Source organism: Parastagonospora nodorum (genome assembly GCF_000146915.1).
Source record: "Parastagonospora nodorum SN15 chromosome Unknown scaffold_28, whole genome shotgun sequence".
In the NCBI taxonomy this organism is placed as follows: domain Eukaryota; kingdom Fungi; phylum Ascomycota; class Dothideomycetes; order Pleosporales; family Phaeosphaeriaceae; genus Parastagonospora; species Parastagonospora nodorum.
Window position 1 is genome coordinate 88,217 of NW_001884576.1, and position 16,833 is coordinate 105,049.

The 16,833-nt window shown below is 55.5% G+C and overlaps 8 protein-coding genes across 8 annotated transcripts; 4 read left to right on the forward strand and 4 right to left on the reverse strand.

Moving 5' to 3' along the window:
- Positions 1 to 324: 324 nt before the first annotated feature.
- Positions 325 to 1,499, reverse strand: SNOG_13734 (hypothetical protein; the record flags this gene model as incomplete). The annotated part of the gene is made up of 3 exons (XM_001803889.1): positions 325 to 507; positions 563 to 1,108; positions 1,251 to 1,499. The coding sequence occupies 3 exons, from the start codon at positions 1,497 to 1,499 to the stop codon at positions 325 to 327; spliced, it is 978 nt and encodes a 325-aa protein (XP_001803941.1).
- A 242-nt stretch (positions 1,500 to 1,741) lies between these two features.
- Positions 1,742 to 2,696, forward strand: SNOG_13735 (hypothetical protein). Its single transcript, XM_001803890.1, has 4 exons — positions 1,742 to 1,804; positions 1,869 to 1,963; positions 2,030 to 2,277; positions 2,366 to 2,696. The coding sequence occupies exons 2-4, from the start codon at positions 1,887 to 1,889 to the stop codon at positions 2,443 to 2,445; spliced, it is 405 nt and encodes a 134-aa protein (XP_001803942.1). The 5' UTR covers positions 1,742 to 1,804; positions 1,869 to 1,886; the 3' UTR covers positions 2,446 to 2,696.
- A 237-nt stretch (positions 2,697 to 2,933) lies between these two features.
- Positions 2,934 to 5,105, reverse strand: SNOG_13736 (hypothetical protein; the record flags this gene model as incomplete). Its single annotated transcript, XM_001803891.1, has 1 exon — positions 2,934 to 5,105. The coding sequence occupies one exon, from the start codon at positions 5,103 to 5,105 to the stop codon at positions 2,934 to 2,936; it is 2,172 nt and encodes a 723-aa protein (XP_001803943.1).
- A 1,819-nt stretch (positions 5,106 to 6,924) lies between these two features.
- Positions 6,925 to 10,351, forward strand: SNOG_13737 (hypothetical protein; the record flags this gene model as incomplete). Its single annotated transcript, XM_001803892.1, has 3 exons — positions 6,925 to 7,163; positions 7,216 to 10,291; positions 10,346 to 10,351. The coding sequence occupies 3 exons, from the start codon at positions 6,925 to 6,927 to the stop codon at positions 10,349 to 10,351; spliced, it is 3,321 nt and encodes a 1,106-aa protein (XP_001803944.1).
- A 717-nt stretch (positions 10,352 to 11,068) lies between these two features.
- Positions 11,069 to 11,706, reverse strand: SNOG_13738 (hypothetical protein; the record flags this gene model as incomplete). The annotated part of the gene is made up of 2 exons (XM_001803893.1): positions 11,069 to 11,528; positions 11,582 to 11,706. The coding sequence occupies 2 exons, from the start codon at positions 11,704 to 11,706 to the stop codon at positions 11,069 to 11,071; spliced, it is 585 nt and encodes a 194-aa protein (XP_001803945.1).
- Positions 11,707 to 12,027: 321 nt separating this feature from the next.
- On the forward strand, positions 12,028 to 12,902 carry SNOG_13739 (hypothetical protein; the record flags this gene model as incomplete). The annotated part of the gene is made up of 2 exons (XM_001803894.1): positions 12,028 to 12,855; positions 12,885 to 12,902. 2 exons carry the CDS (start codon positions 12,028 to 12,030, stop codon positions 12,900 to 12,902), a joined length of 846 nt encoding a protein of 281 aa, XP_001803946.1.
- A 304-nt stretch (positions 12,903 to 13,206) lies between these two features.
- SNOG_13740 (hypothetical protein) lies at positions 13,207 to 14,633 on the reverse strand (the record flags this gene model as incomplete). Its single annotated transcript, XM_001803895.1, has 3 exons — positions 13,207 to 13,390; positions 13,443 to 14,519; positions 14,581 to 14,633. The coding sequence occupies 3 exons, from the start codon at positions 14,631 to 14,633 to the stop codon at positions 13,207 to 13,209; spliced, it is 1,314 nt and encodes a 437-aa protein (XP_001803947.1).
- A 391-nt stretch (positions 14,634 to 15,024) lies between these two features.
- On the forward strand, positions 15,025 to 16,719 carry SNOG_13741 (hypothetical protein; the record flags this gene model as incomplete). The annotated part of the gene is made up of 3 exons (XM_001803896.1): positions 15,025 to 15,040; positions 15,208 to 16,319; positions 16,345 to 16,719. The coding sequence occupies 3 exons, from the start codon at positions 15,025 to 15,027 to the stop codon at positions 16,717 to 16,719; spliced, it is 1,503 nt and encodes a 500-aa protein (XP_001803948.1).
- Between the last annotated feature and the right edge of the window lie 114 nt (positions 16,720 to 16,833).

Below are 16,833 nucleotides of genomic sequence, written 5' to 3' on the forward strand. Positions count from 1 at the left end.
AAGGACACTCGCTGTCGGAATCCCTGACGGATCGGAAAATTTCACAAACCGCAACTCGAAACATGACCGCGTGCGGCGGTCTGCCATTGCGATGGGACGAAACAGTGCAAGTCTAGATTGGCATGCGTTGAGCAGAAAACTTCTTCCGACAGGTCAAATTGCAAATGGATCCTGTTCGGCCTGACTCCTGGTGATGCACCATATCTGGATTGGAGTTGAATGTGGATAAAATGGAGCCATCTGTTGATGTTCAGGCACTGCCGGAAAATCAACCTGGGAAAAGTTGAAGCCGCTCCGCTCTACCCCACAAATGTTAGCGACAGCTCAGCCATGCCGTAATACCGCAGTTTCAAGACCAAAGGGTGACCCACTACACGCGTTCAAGAAAGTCTCGAACGTTTGCTCGTTGCGTATAGTCGCAGATATCAGCACCTGGAGCGCTGCGTTCAGATCGAAAAATTGCCTCAGTGTCGCAACTAGGCGTGGTATGACGATCTTATCGTACGTCTGCAAGTCGGTATAAGTGTAAATCCTGGAATTAACTTAAGTAATGAGAGCTTACAACGTCTGCCCCAAGAAGTATATCGGGAATCTCCATGCCATAGTCTTCTTGAAATGTTGTCTTGTCCAAGGGCCGACCCCACTTCAATGCCGCTGTTGTCAACGTGCACCGACAGGAGTCGTCATCGTCGAGTCCATTGAGAAAAGAGTTCGTCTTAATAGTATCAACAACAGCCTCATCGCCGTCTGTTGCTACGATACCAGAGATGTCAAGGTGCTTCGCACATAGTATGGACAGCATGCCAGTACCTGCGCCAAGCTCGAACACTCTTTTACCCCGGATCGACGCTTGGCCATCTGCAGATGCGAGGTACGATCCAAGTAAGAGTGCGGCTTCCCATGTCCTCAAGCCGGTAGTACCCGACGACGATATGACAGACCTGGCTTCAAGTAGCGTAACTGTCCGGTCATCCGACGTGCTTCCATCGTTCGATGGGTGGGGAAAAGCATACGTCACGAATGCCTTTTGTTGGGCGGCGTCGGCTTCCGATGGCACGCTGGAGAAGAGGAGAGATGACATAGCAGACATGAGATCATCTGAGATTTCCTGTGGGCATGGGAGGGCAGGTTAGCGATGGTTGCACTCGGACGAAGGCTGCTTAAAAAGATCGCGTAACGGCGTGATCTGGTACGCGAATTGATCGAAAGAGTTACAATGCAGTCCACAGCGAAGAGATGGGCAATCATACATCCTCTTCGGGGTCGTGTATGGCACCCTCAAGCTTTGATATGAGCAATTTGAGCACTCTAAGCTGGTAACGATCCGGCGGCGGTGACTTGATTCGCTCTGTATCGAACATCTCGCTGAACAGCCAAGTCTGTACAGCAGGCTTCTTCAGAGTGAAGTTGTCTGGCCATCGTAATTGATGGGGTTCCACTAGCTGGAAGTATTGCCGTTGGAGCACTCGCAGCTGAGGTATGATGACCGGATCTGCCATTGTGGTGCGATGAGGCGTATGGATTCAAACTATTGGGTGGATGACCTTTTGTTATACCCAGTCTTTCGGTTTGCAGTCGGTAACACGCAGTAGCTTCTCGCGATTGAAGTTCTCAACAATCGTGGTGTTGCAGAATTGTCGCGATGCGAGTGGTGTTCTGCGGCGCGCTTACCTAATGGAGAGCGGGGCGCTAAGGCTCGCTTACCACACCACTCTGGAATTTCGCAGTCTTTGACGACGATACATTCTGCGCCGCCCAACTAACACCACAGCGAATCGACAATAGCGGGATCAAAATCTGTCCAGTACGTCAATATACATCAATCGCGATACAAACCTGCAAGCAATTCGCCGTGCTAACATGCCCAGGTCGACACATCCGCCACCATGTCCGACTCCCAAGTTACCCTGCGCACGCGCAAGTTCATCCGCAACCCCCTCCTCGGTCGTCGCCAAATGGTCGTGTAAGTGCAGGAAATACAAATATTGGCAGTAATTCCGGTCGACAAGGTCTGACGGTTGCCATATAGCGATGTTCTCCACCCCAACCGCGCCAACGTCTCCAAGGACGAGCTCCGTGGCAAGCTCGGTGAGCTCTACAAGGCCAAGAAGGAGGATGTCTCTGTCTTCGGCTTCAAGACACACTTCGGTGGCGGCAAGAGCACCGGCTTCGCTCTCATCTACGACAGCGCCGAGGCTATGAAGAAGTTCGAGCCCCGCTACAGGCTCGTAAGATACGGCATGGCCACCAAGGTCGAGAAGGCCTCCAGGCAGCAGCGTACGTCTCGTGCATCTCCAAGCGCCGGCACGACTGTGACCGAGCGCCTGGGAATTATAGCCGCGAACACACACTTACAAATAAACAGGCAAGCAGCGCAAGAACAGGATGAAGGAGTTCCGCGGTACCGCCAAGACCAAGGGTGGTGCGAAGAAGGACAAGAAATAAGCGCATCGACCATAACGATGACTACGAAGGTCATGGTCGGGGCCGAACGGTGGCTACTCTGGAACTGGTTTGCCTGGTACTTGATCACCACGGCACGCATGGAGTTGCAGCGGGCATCGGCATGTATAGCTATGAACGCATGAAAAACTCTTGCGCATGGGAACGGCAAGAAGGATGGCGTTTGAGGTTCATTTCCTGCTCACCATCAATGCATATCATGGACCCTTCGAATTCAAAAATATTCGCCACCCACCTTTTTCTTCTTGTGCATACGATGAAATACTGTTCTGCGCCACATGCGTCTTCTTGATTCTCGACTGACAAAGATGCTACCAGCCTACTGACATAGTACTCGTGAACCCTTGTGTTGACTTTCAAAGACACAATATGATCGATGATGATTCACTTTGATATTACTATATTCATAACGCATCACTTCGTGCAAGGCACACTGCCATGTTACACTACTATACATATGCTATACACGCTTAAGTCGGAACAGCAGCCTCCTTCTTGACCGCCTCCGTTCCCTGTTGCACATCTTCCATCGCCTCTGGCGCAGCTACACCTTCCCCATCAGCAGTGGGTGTCTGCTGCGCTCCGTCCACGGCTCCCGGCGCAGCTGTCTGCACCACCGGCGGCGCCACAACCTTCTTCTGCATTTCCAAAAACCGCCTCGGCACACCCTTCGCCGGCGGCATACCCAGAAACCCTTTACCTCCCATACTCTCCAACGGCTTCGCTCTGCCGCCCACATAACACCCTAGATCGCCCGACCACACAAACCCACCGCCCACGACACCTCTCAAGACACCAAAGGCCCGGGCATCGCGATACGCAATCCCCGTTTCCGGATCGCGATAACGCGCAATGGCATTCGTGACTGCACACAGCGGCTTCACAGGCTTGAGGGCAGCGTCGCGCTCAGCCTGGGCTTTCTTCGACGTGGTCTTGGAGGACGAGTGGGACAACTGGTTTGTGACGAAGGCTGTGGCGTCGGCGAGGGACCAGGAGAAGAGGGTCATGCTGAGCTGGATGAGGGCGGCGCGGTCTTTGTCTTTGAGGAGCGAGGCAGAGCCGCGGACGCGAGTTGGGGGTATGTCAAGGTTGGGGAAGGAGGAGAGGATGAGGAGGTTGCGGAGGGCGCGTTTGATGGCTTTCTTGCGGGGAGGGGCCGGGGGCATGGGCGGGCCTTGTTGGAATTGCTGGAGTAGGGTTTGGGGGCCGATGGCGCCGTCCGTAGGGTACTGTTGTTGAGGGAATGCAGGCTGAGAGGTGGTGTATTGGGAGTTGTAGGGCGAGGCTTGTGTGAAGGGGTTTGGAGGGAGATCGGAGGGGGTATCTTGTGTTTGCTGGCCCTGAGCGTACTGGTCGATGCCAAAGAGGAACGAGTCTTGACTAGGTGGCGCAAACATTATGCTGTTCGGATATGGCATGCCGTGAGACCCCATGAAGACATCGCCGCCAGAAACTTGTGATGCAGCTGTCCACGGCACTTGTGATGGCTGTTGTTGCTGTGATAGTGATGTCGGAATGGATGGCATATGTGCGACGCTTGCAGTCGGTTGAATGAAGCTCGGAGTGTCTTGTGTCGGCTGCTGCTGGTCGTTCGGGGTGCCGTTGACAGGCCCTGCTTCACCAGGTACGGAGTGTTCAGGCTGATTCTGCGGGCCCTCGAATGTCGGCTTGTTTGAACCATCTTCTGGCTGCTGTGGGATGGCAGCAGATGGCTCCTTGTTGAGCTTTTCTTCCAGATGCTCCAGAGTGGGCGCATCCTTGCCCGTGTATTTCAGCTTATCGTCTACCCATATTGCGGGGCCACTGTAGTATCGTATGTACGGACCCTGCATCTGGCGATTCTTCATAGCATCGATCTTGGCTTGTCGCTCCGCCGCTCTTGCCTCCTCCGCCTCCTCCCACCTGTGCAGCGTCTTCTTATTGATCCTCTCGTTTCGCGCGCACTCAGCGAGGCGTTCTGCCTGGGTCAACGGCTTCGGCTCGTCCTTTTTCTTCCGCGCCTCAGCAGCCTTCATCATGGCTAGGGTATCATCGCGGCGGCGGTCCTTCTCCAAGAGCTTGGAGAGCGTCGCTTCCTTGTTCGCCACTGTCTGTGTCCTTGCGGACGCCCGAACAGGACCATCCTCTTCGGTCGGTAGCCATGAAGCTCGCTCGGACTTCTTCTTCGGTCGCGGAGGGGCGTCTATCGGTGACTGCGCGCGGAGCAGGTCGAGCTTGACTTTTTTCCGGGTGACAGCTGCGACTCGAGCTGCGAAGGGATTTGTCACGGCTTTGCGCTTCTTGTTTCGTTCTTGACGCTCTGCTTTGCGCAGTTCCCTTTCGCCTGCATCGTCTTCGTCGCCGTCATCGTCTCCCTCCTCCGAGGACGACGAATCCATGTTATAGTCTTCCTGCTCATTAACATCGCCGCCCTGAAACTCCTCCTCGTTTGGAGCTTCCTCCCACTCCTCGCCCCATTCCTCTTCCTCCTCGGCTTTAGCAAGGAGCGTGGACATGCGGTTGCCGGCATTGGCTCTGCGCGCCCTCGTCTTGACCATGAGCTCCGTCGGCGCCTCCGGCTCGCTCTCGTCTTCAGAACCTTCAACATGGCCCTCGGGCGGCACATCCCCCGCCATTTCCACATCCATTTCCTCGGTGCTCATGGTGATAACAATGAGACGGGCCACGGTAGGGATAGCAGGTTCGGGGAAGGTGCAGGCGAGGTGCAGCAATGCGCTATGGCTTCCAGAAAGCTTCCATGAGGCGCGGCCAGTGCGCAGGATGTGCAGTGAACGGTCGCAGGAAGTTTATGCAAGGACGGGTCTGTGCCGCGGTATTATGCGAGCGCGGAGTGGTGGAGTGTTTCGAAGACCGTTGGACGGGCTCGGTGGTGTGCAGGCTCACCAGTGAAGAGTGACGCGAATCGACGACGCGACAGCCAACGGAGGACCTGGTCGGCTTGGCATGGACTGAAACTTAGCGCCGTCTTCGATTGAGGTCGTCTGGATTGCTAGCTGCTTCAAACGTCCAACGCCCGCTAGTTCCCTTCGCATCGCATCCCAACTGTCAGGCACGGCTCCCGTCGGCCAGGTACGACGGTCGGCAGTGAATGGATTGACAAATTGCGGCCATCACAAGGCTTGACAGATGTGCACTCTGTCATCTCCCATCCACTACCTCTCAAACCATCGCTGGCCACAGCGTTATGCAAAGATAGATGGCTGTTCTGCGGGCCACCGTCAGCGACCAAGGGTCATGGTGGTGTAGGCGTGCAGCCGCTCAACCGCAGTGTTTCAAACCATTGACGGGTGCACCAAGTGTTCTATATGGGAAACGATCGATGAGCATAGGCAGACTAGAGACGACCTGGCGTAGGAATCGGGGTCTACACAGGCACATCCATCGCTCTGCAAGCAGGACGACTGCACCGTGGTCCAAATTTGGTGTGCGGCGGGCCAATTACAGGGCGCAGCATAGTGAAGAACACGTCAGATTTGTGTGCAGTGTGTGGAGTGACGGCTCCCTGGCCGCGCCTTTGGTTTCATGATGCTCTGTCCGCGGCCAGCGTAGGCCACTCAGGGCAGAGAGCACAGGATGAGCCCCTATTGCTGTACAAAAGCAGTGCCGCTGCGGTGGTAGGAACAATCCCATCGGCTGTCGAGCAACTGCGAAAGGCCGCCCTGCTGCTAAACAGAGCCCCTCGTGTCTTGTAACACGCGTGTCCTGACCCTTAGCCCAACCTTGTTCCCGCGCCTTGCCCGTTTCTCTAGTCTCGAAGAAGCCACCCACGACCTCGCAACTTTCTGCCGGCCCCCAGCACTCCCCCTCCTCACCACCTCCTCCTCACCAAGCTGCATTTGCCGGCCTCTCCCTGAGCGAAGGTGCTTAGTTCGCCCATCAGTTAATCCTATTTTACCTTCTCCAGACACGCGCGTGTTTGTCTATTCCGCCTGCACGCTGTACCGTAATCGAGCTCCCCCCGCCAGCGACTGTTCCACTCGCTGCTCCAGCCGCAGCTCCTCGTCACTCCTTATCCGCCTCGACCGACCGCGCCAATTGTGCCGTCTGCCGTCTGCCGTCTGCCGTCTGCCGTCTGCCGTCTGCCGTGCCATCACCGTGCGGTTTGACAGCCTGTGACGCTCCAGCCTCCCGACTGCCGCGATTTCGCCAGCTTCCATCTGCTGCCCATAGTACTCGAAAGAGCTGTGTGCGCGACAGGCCATTGAAAGCTGCGACCGCGCTTGCGCATCGTCAGGACTGGATCCACCGGGTACTCGCACCTGCAGCCAATTCCACACATTACACAGCCCCTGCGTTGAGCTGAGCCCGGTCTTGCTGGCAACTCTCTCCGCCTCACGTTCCTTTGGCCGGTACCAAGCTCCATTTATACATTACCCTGGCATCGGTAACCGAGAGTCACTTCGACCATTCTTCCCAGCTATAGAACTACCACACGGATAAAGACAGGGTCTGTAATTCATAATGGCTCCCACCACGCGCCCCGAACACCACATCAACCTCAACTACATCCCCCAGTTGACGCCTCAGGCGCCGCACTCGGGCTCCTCGACTGGCAACACCTCGCCCGTCGAGCCTCCCAACAGCGGCTCCATTCGCTTTCCCGCGAGCACGTCAAACCCGCTGGGAAACGCTGCAGCTGGCGCAAGGCTGGGTGCTGGGTCTCCATCGCATGATTATGGCAGCCGACTATTCTCCAAACGGTTTGTCCCCCACTCTGAAACAAGCTTTACTTTGGCTAACGTGGTATGACAGTGCACGCGAGATTCAAGCGCAGGAGGGTCTGACTCCACAGATGTGGGGACCTCCTACCAGCGGCAATTCCACCCCGTTGCGTGAGACCATCCCAGAGTCTCCCAGCGCAGACAGCTTCCCCGACTTCAACAACGCCATGCCAGAAGCCGCTTCAACTGGACAGACGTCCACTCGACGTGCTCGCGCTGGCACTCTGCCTTCGCGCTTCTCGCCTACTGCTGCTCCCCCTGGGCTGCTGTCCGGCTCCACCCTACTTCCTCAAGCTTCCCGTCCCACGCCTTCCACCAGCCCCTTCAAATCTGGCTCGGGCAGCTCCACTCCGCAGAACAGCTTCGTCCCAGGACCTACAAATGCTGCTGCCAAGTCTGCTCTATTGTCCCGTCTGCGAGCTGGCTCAATGCCTCAGCGACCGGGATACCTCCCGCCTGCCAGCTCGCCCTTTGGCAACTCGATCTTTTCCACGGGATGGGCAAGCAACCGTGACCGCAGCAGTACACTCCAGAGCATTGCTTCTGTCCCTTCAAACGGACCTGGCTCGCCCATGTCCTCATTCTCTCGCGACTCGCTTGCGGACACGGATGTGAAGACCCTCGATTACCTTGGTCTCGTTGATACTCCTCAGCCCACTCGTGCTACACTGGCTCCTTCCGACATTGAATTGCTCCTCGAGAGCCAGAGGAATGCAAATGGCCAGGCTGCCAACTCGGCCAACCGCTTCCGCTCCTACTCCGTGAACGCCAAGGAGAAATATGCAGAGGACGAAGACGAGATGGACCAGTATGGCGCCTACAGTGGCACAATCACCCCCGCAGAAGCCAATGCTCTCCTCATTCAAGAAGCTGTTCGCCAGCACAACCTCGAAGTCCAGGCATTCACCCAGTATGCCTCTGCTGCACGTCCCCGTGCTCGCACTGCTGGTGTCTTGGATGCTCCATCAAGGGGTCTCATGCGCAACTACATGCCTCAGATGTCTCGATTGGACAACACTTTGACCGCTACTGACTTGACCGAGGACGCCGAATACAACCTGGCTGAAGCTGTCAAGAAGATGCACTTGCCCAGTGGCAACCTCGGGGATGACACCCTCGAGGGCCCCACTCGATCGCTGTGGCTCGGAAACATCCCCTCATCCACCACTGTCTCTTCACTCAACGTCATTTTTGCTGCCTTTGGTGCCATTGAGTCCACTCGAGTTCTAACCCACAAGAACTGTGGTTTTGTCAACTTTGAGAACCTCGAGAGCGCTGTGCAAGCCAAGTCGCAGCTCAACGGCAAGGAGATCTTTCCTGGCGCCGGACCTGTGAGGATCGGCTACGCTAAGATCCCCAGCGCAGCCGCTACGCCTGGTCACAACGGTCTCTTCCCCTCACCAAGCCCGGACCCACTTTCGAAGGGCCAGGCGGAAGGAACGACTGGCTCAGCCAACAACGCAAAGTCGAACAGTCCCCGAGCCGCCGCAGTGAGTGTACCCCTGGTGACGCCTGAGCTGAACGACATTCGTGACGACATCATCACCATCGTCAAGGAACTCGGCGCGACAGATGAGGAGCAAGCCAGAATTTCTGCCCAGGTAGAAGCAGCCGTTCAGGTCAACAACTACGTCGATGAGGTGCCTACAGTCGAGGAGCCCAGCCACACCCGCGTCCACGATGCACCAAGGCTACGTGAGATCCGCAAGCGCATCGACAACGGCTCCTGCTCCAAGGAAGACATTGAGCAGATTGCCATGAATATGCTGCCTGAGATTGCCGAGCTAGCGTCAGATTACCTAGGCAACACTGTTGTACAGAAGCTTTTCGAATTCTGCGAAGAGTCTACCAAAGAAGCCATGTTGCGCGAAATTGTACCCCAGCTCGCTAAGATTGGTGTGCACAAGAACGGCACATGGGCTGCTCAGAAGATTATTGATGTCTCCAAGACCCCTAGCATGCAGAAGATGGTCGTCGAAGCCCTTCAGCCATACGCAATGGCTCTGTTCCTGGACCAATTCGGAAACTACGTCATGCAGGGCTGCCTCAAGTACCAGCAGTACAACCAGTTCATCTTCGAGGTCATGCTCGGCCGCCTTTGGGATCTCGCCCAGGGTCGCTTTGGTGCTCGTGCCATGCGTGCTTGTCTTGAGAGCCACTTCGCCACCAAAGATCAACAGCGCATGGTTGCTGCTACTATTGCACTCCACAGCGTCCAGCTTGCCACAAACGCCAACGGAGCACTCCTCCTCACCTGGTTCTTGGACACATGCACCTTTCCCAGGAGACGAACAGTGTTGGCACCTCGCCTTGTTCCACACTTGGTTCACCTCTGCACCCACAAGGTGGCTTACTTGACTGTTCTCAAGATCATCAACCAGCGCAATGAACCTGAGGCTCGTGACACTATTCTCAAGGCCTTGTTCTTCAACGACCAAGTCCTGGAGGAGATCCTGAACGACCAGAACTGTGGTGCCACTCTCATCTTCAAGGTCCTCACCACTCCCTTCTTCGATGAGCACATCCGTGCTGAGGTAGTCCAAAACGTACGCAACGTACTTGTCCGCATCAAAGCACAGCCACAGCAGGGCTACAAGCGCCTCATGGATGAGGTAGGCCTTTCCACTCGTGGACCCGGACATCGGGAGCACTCGCAGACTAGGCCCGCGTCAAAGGACAGCAGCGTTGCTGGCGGACCTGGTGGTTTCTACCAGGGCGGCGTACCTGGCTTCGACCCTGTAGGCCTTCAGCGTACCGCAAGCATGGACTCCAACGGCTTCGAACAGTACCCGATGGGCGGAGGTGGACCCATGTTCATGCCCAACATGCAAGGCATGACTGGTCCCCAACAAATGCAATACCAGCAGTTGTTGGCTCGTCAAGGACAGTTCTACCCTCAAATGAACGGCTTCCAACCTGGAATGCAGGGCTATCGCGATGCTTCACCCGTTGGAGCTCCTGGTTTCAACGGCTCTCCTATGATGGCACCTGCCAACCTCGCGGGACAGGGTATGGTTCCCGGTATGGGCGGCCAGATGTACCCATACAATATGTATATGCCGCAGCAGCAACAGCAAGCTGCCGGAGGTGGACAGCGTCGAGGACGGGTAAGCAGGAATGCATCCCCAGCGTCCGTTACTCGACGCTAACATCTCGTGCAGAGATGAGTGATTGATATGGGCACGCCCATTCGACACGAATTTCATGTATATTCCCGATATCTAGCGAGCGAAAGCATACTTTATGTCTCATTTGTACCTGCATCTTACATCCGGAAGCTGGAGAAGAGGAGGCAGGTCCACCTCGCATTACGCCCCTTGACGACATTTCCTGTCTCTTCTCTTCGGCGTTCAAACATCACACTCGTTCATGCATCCCGTTCTTCGGCTGCCTCGGTGTTTTGCCAGAGGCACTACCTTCTTGTATCTTACTTTGAGTCGGCGCCGGGGACGGTTCTGATCTTGGTGGATTGATTGGTGTATCGATATGGACTACAAGTCTTTTTTGCTGATACACATCGGAGGACATCAAAAAGCGGATTATGTGGTGTGGTTTCTATGGGCTTGAAAGAAGACATGTGCTATCATGTCTGGCCATGTGCTTTGGAAGATAGGGACTATCTGTTCAAGTACCAACTCTAGAAGGAATTTTATTTTGTTGCACTTTTGAGCTGATTGGATTGATTTTGCTTTGCATTGTGATGAACCGTGTGATTCAGACACATCTGTCTTTCATCACAGTCGAAATGCCCCATAGCATTACTAGGTCCAACCTATCCACTTCACCATTGGGTATCTCTAATCCACTCCCTCTCCCTCTAATCCTTCTTCCTCAACCCCTCAAGCGCCCTCCTCGTCCCCTCAACAATCAACCCATGCTCAACCTCATGCATCCTCCCCCTCCAACTCCTCCAACCCCTCCCCCTCCCGCAGCTCCACCTCCTTCGTCACAATCGCCTCGCCCGCATCCACCTCGGCAATAACCTCATGAATCATAACCCCCGTGCGCTTCAACCCTTCTTCCCTCCCCGCCCTCCACGCGCGCTCGATCGCGCCCGCGCCCGCAAATTCCCCCGGCAGCGCCGGGTGCAGGTTTATGATTTTGATCCCCGCGGCGGCGATGGGCGTCAGGAACGAGGGCGTTACGATGTGCATCCAGCCGGCGCAGACGAGCAAGTCGGGGCGCGGGGTGAGGGCGAGGATTAGGGAGGCGAGGTCGGCGTCATAGGCGGCGCGCGCGGCGTCTACGGATTCCGGGTGGGATTTTTTGTAGGGGAGCAGGTTGTGGTATGTTGTTGGTATTGAGGCGCGGGCGGCGCGCTCGAGGCCGTAGGCGGCTTTGCGGCTGGAGATGTGTTAGGTGGGGAAGAGGGGAGAGGGATTGAATGGAATGTTTACTTTGAGATTACATGGGTTATGCGGGTGTTGGGGAGGGAAGGGGTGTTGGCGGCGTCGATGAGGGCTTGCAGGTTGGAGCCGTTGCCTGAGATTAGGACGGCGATGTTATGTTGTGTGTCCGGCATAATGGAGCGACTGGTGAGTCTGGTATCTGTTTTGGGTGTTTACGATGCAGCTCACGCATCCGTCTTTCAGGTACAGAAAGTTTTGGGATCGGACGTGGGGTAGTTTTGTAACCTACCCCGCGGTCTCGGAGGTGCAGCAGTTTCGCCGCAAGACATGTTTCCAGCGTGGACTCAAGCTACTTCACTTCATCCACGCCAAATGCATGTGTACCGCCACAAAGTTTGACATGCTATTTAGCATAGACCAGATTACGGATGAACCCCCCCAAAAAAGAATCCTTCTCATAACGCACTACCACTGAAGTCCCCCAATCGCCCAAAATGCCCAACCTCCATTCCCTCCCTAACGAACTCATCCTATCCATCGCATCCCATGTCCCTCCCCCAGCCCTCCACAGCCTCGCCCTCACAAACCGCCGCCTACATGCCCTCACCCTCTCTTCCTTGTACTTCTCCTTCTCCTCCCAGTACCGCAACTTCTCGCCCCAAAATGCAGCCCTTCTACTCCGCACCGTCGCGTCCTCCGCCCGCAAAGCCAACTTCGTCAAGCACATCCACTGGGCCGCAGATGTCTATGTCGCGTCCCAGCCGCGCTCGCACACGCCGGCAGTGCGAGACTTTGTGCAGCGTCGCGAGCGCTTCGCCAGCCTGGCTCCCGACCGACTACTAGAGGCAGTGTGCCGCGCAGGCGAATACGAGCCGACCAGTGTCCCCATGAGCGAACGCTGGTTTCTCGAATTCTTCCTGTCGTTTGTGCCGGGCGTGACGGAGCTTCAGGTCGGTGGCGCGTGGCTGTGGGACGACGACGTGTACTGGTTCACGAGCGGGGGTTTCAGGTTTGAGAAAGTGGTTTTGAAGGGCCCGCTGCGCGTCGAGAATGTTGTGCCGTTGCTGCAACTCCCGACGCTCAGGGTCTTGTGGCTCACCGAGGTGGTCGAATTGCGGCGTGAATCAGGCGTGGTGTTTCCGTGGGAGAAGGCGGAGACGAGGATTGAATATCCTGCGGGGACGTGTAGAGTAGAGGACTTGTCGATGAGTGAGTCGTATATATCGAGTGAGAAGTTGGTCAAGGTGCTGGACGCGATCACGGCGTTGAGATGCTTCAAGTATGATCATCAGGAGACTGAGTTGGTAGCGGAAGACGAGGAGGTACGGATTGATTATGCTGCATTAGCTAGGGCGCTGGAGAGACATAAGGAAAGTCTTGCGCGGTTGTGTTTTGCGGATGATGGTGGGGAGAGTTTAACGGATGTTGCTGATATTGCTTCTTGGGGCAAGATGGGACTTGTAAGACACTGAAGGGTTTGTCGATGGCCTCTAGTGTCGGAATCATGGCTCAAGACAACTTGGAATAGCATTGGCACACATGCAGCATGCTGTCAGTATATTACAACGATAGAAATTTTGGTATCATAAATGCCTATGCCAGCCAATCCACAAGTTCAACAAGCCAGTCGAGGCTCTTTCCAACGCCTTTATATGCCGAACCCACGGATATTGTTAATGTGCATGCGCATGCCCAATCTGTGTGACGAGAGGAAACAACATGCCGAACATGACGATGGCGATGTCTGTCTTAGACAGACTCTTGTTACCAGGGTAAGCATCCATATAACCAGTCGCACCGGATTCGTCATGCGATTGGCTTGATGTTGCCTCGCTCATCGAGTGCATAGCGACATACCTGCTAATGTTAGTCCCCTAGTCAAGGTAGGTCGCAATAGGTGGAAACTTACAAAAATGTGCCACCAGAGAAGCACAGTACCCAGCCGGTAGACCAGGCCAGCCCTTCATCTCCACCTAACCGGCCGCGTCCAAAGGTATGTACAATCGCCCAGGTAGCTAGTGCGCCTACAGGGGCGGCCAAGCTGAAAAACGCAAGATGGGTACGAGCCGTCTTCTTTGACAAGCCCTGCTTCAGCAGAACTGACGTGAGGCCAAATGCTGCTGGAGCTTTGTGGAGCATGATCGCAAAGAATATGACGAGTGATAATGAGGTCGAAGGTGCAGTTGAGGAAGCACCAAGAGCAATGCCGTCGGCACATGCATGTACCACAAGACCGATTGTAGTGGCCGAGGTCTTCTTTGGTGCCATATGTAGAGGCATTGGCGTTGCCAGGGGTGTGACGGCCTCGCTTGCCATGCCATTTAGACTCAGAGTCGAGGCATTGTGTGGACCTCGGTGGAGATTTGATAACGATATGTGCATCGGCTGGTACTTTGGCTTCGAGCTTGCAAACGTTTCTGGGAGGTGGTCGACAAGGAACATGAGTATGTACCCCAGGATCAATGCGACTCCAATGAAGGCGTGCGGGCTAGACTCCTCGTCGTGTTCGACTGCGACATGGTGCTCGTCTTCCTCTGGAGCGTGCACGCGGGTGTGTCCCTCCTTGTGGCCTTCAGTTGAATCGTCGTCCCCGCCCTTCTGTGGATGCATATCTTCCACCTCCTTTCCTTTCCCCTTGTCCTTTTCGCCCTTGGTCTTCTTCACCTGCACCTCGATCGGGGCCTTGTCACCAGAAAAGTTGGGGAGCGCGGCCCTCACTGCGTCAGCCACGTCGGACCGCCTCCAGTCGGTGGGGTGCCTGACGCCGTTCTGTAGCGTAGAAACTGACGGGATCGTAGGCTGGATGGCTTTCTGGGACAAGCGCGTGTGGCTCTTTGCCCCTGCGCTGTACATGGTCTCAATGCCTTCGGGGATGATGACTATCATCGATGTTCCTACGAGCACTCCAGCCCCTAACAAGGTGAGGATGCGCAGCTGGCGCGGTGACAGCGAAAAGGAGAGCGGTAATATGCCAGCAAGGAATGACCTGCAATTGTAAGCCTGGAGCCTATGGCTTTGTGTGTCTTGAGACAGCCTTGGCAACGTACGCAACGCCCATTATCGTGCTCAGGGCGAGCAGCATGAAGAAGCCGTCCCACATGGTGAATCGTGTACGGGATTGCCGTGGCAGGTGCCGTAGAAAGATGCGCAGAAGCAGAAACGAAAAGAAAACTATGTGCGATTCAACGTATGCTATCCATCCCTCGCTGTGGGCAGAAATTCGGGGGTATTGGCGGCGGTGGGTGTTGAGGTGTCTATGGACGCGCTTGGAGATGTCGGGGATGGTCTGCTGGCCTCCGCAAAGAATCCCATCTAGTTCGCGCTGCAGGGGTCGAATAAGGCTGAGCCCGCAGGAGGCGCTAAGACGCGTGCCGGCGCGCTACACCCTTCACATCTGACGCGCATCTAAACTTTGACGCCCGCCTCAGACACTGCCGCTCACCCCACCAACCAACACCAAGAGGACCATCCAATATCCAACCCCACAAATCATGGATCTCGACGATTGTAAGTACAGGTGTGCAGCTGCACTCAAACACCGTGCAAATTGCTTGCGCCTGCAGCTGGTTGGTCAGCTCTTGGGGAAGTGAAGCTATCCAGGCTGCGCTATGAGCTGCCTCATATCATTACCGTTGATGAACGCCCACGGAATTCGCCGTGCTAACACATCTTAGGGGTTACCAACTCGAATGAGTGCTTCTTCCTCAACCTGTACCGCCCGGGCACCGACAGCAAACAGCCGCGCGTGTTCGACGACTCGTTCAACCCCAGCTTCACCTACGCGGTCATTGACGAGAACGAGACAATCACAGGATATAAAAATCCCAAAATCGAGCTAGACTTTCGCGCAAACGATCTGAAGCCAAGGCTCAAGATCCAGTATGACGAGAAGCTGGAGCTCAAGGACGTCCCCGACATCACGCAAGTCGACCTGTCGCCCGAGTTGTTCCGCGAACATCTGCCAGAGCCCATACCGGACGACGCAAATGTGACGTCGAAAGATTGGAAGCCGCCGGGCGTGCTCATGAACAGCTTCAGTGTTGAAGGGAAGCAGTACGAGATATGGAAGACGCCGCTGGCTGATGAGACTGCCCGTCGGATATGGAAGAACATGCGCATATTAGTGCTGCTGTTCATTGAAGGAGCGACGACCGAAGGGCTTGATGATGAGGAGACACTGGACCGCTGGTCACTCTACCTATTGTACGACGTCACACCTCTGCCCAAAGCTACCACGACACCCTACACACTAGCCGGGTTCTCCACATCGTACCGATGCTGGATCTTCCCGACCTTTGACATTATGCGCGCCACTAAACAGCTTCCCTCTCCACCACCAGAAGCCAGCGCTGAACCACAAAAGTACACGCCTCCACGTCTTACACAAGATCCCGAGACTTTCCTCTTCAATGAGAAGCTCGACCGTCTTGAGACGTCTTCCCGGGAGAGGATATCGCAATTCTTGATTCTGCCACCATACCAGGGTCAATCACTCGGTGCTCACTTGTACGACATCATCTTTGAGGACTTGGTCAAGAAGCCGTTCATCTATGAGATCCCGGTCGAAGATCCAAGCGAGGCGTTCGATGCCATGCGAGACTACAGTGACATCGTCTACCTACGCAAGCTGCCTGCCTTCCAATCGCTCTCCGTCGCATCAAATCTGCCTCCCGAGTCTCTTCGAAAGGACTCACCTATACCTCGAAACCAAATCCTCGGCAACGGCACAGATCTGGAGAAACTCCGCCACGAGACCAAGATTGTCTCAAGACAGTTCTACAGAATGGTCGAACTCCACTTACTTTATGACGATCCCTTCCTCCAACCGCAACCGGGCGCGAATCACCCGCAAGGCAAAGTCAAGCAACGAGAACGACCGCAAATACTACTTCTGGCGGTTGGCTCTCAAGCACCGCATCTACGGCCAGAACGCAGACGCTCTGGACCAAATGGAGGTGTCGGAAAAAGTCGAAAAGTTGGAAGCCGCTGTCGACAACCAGCAGGAAGAGTACGAGGAGCGTCTCGAGGGCTTGGAGAAGCGTGCTGAATTCGCTGCCGGACAGGGCTCGTCTGCTGGCCCGCGTACAGTACCGAAGCGCAAGAGGGCGATTGTGGATGAGGAAGACGAGGAGTGGGAGGACATGGATGATGCGTCGGTGGCTAGCTCGAAGCGGATGAAATCCTGAGCATGCGGATTCGGGTGAATATGGCGTTCTTCCATGGGGCGGAAGCCTCAACGCGGGTTTGGAAAAGCTCATCTGGAGCAGCGTTTGCTGCTTTGGGGGCATATAAGCTATAAT

What these genes read in the sequence shown, in the direction of transcription:
- SNOG_13735 (XM_001803890.1), top strand. Translation starts at nt 1,887, where the DNA reads ATGTCCGACTCCCAAGTTACCCTGCGCACGCGCAAGTTCATCCGCAAC. An exon ending in GGTCGTCGCCAAATGGTCGT is followed by an intron (nt 1,964 to 2,029) that starts GTAAGTGCAGGA and finishes GTTGCCATATAG; the next exon opens with CGATGTTCTCCACCCCAACC. An exon ending in GAAGGCCTCCAGGCAGCAGC is followed by an intron (nt 2,278 to 2,365) that starts GTACGTCTCGTG and finishes ACAAATAAACAG; the next exon opens with GCAAGCAGCGCAAGAACAGG.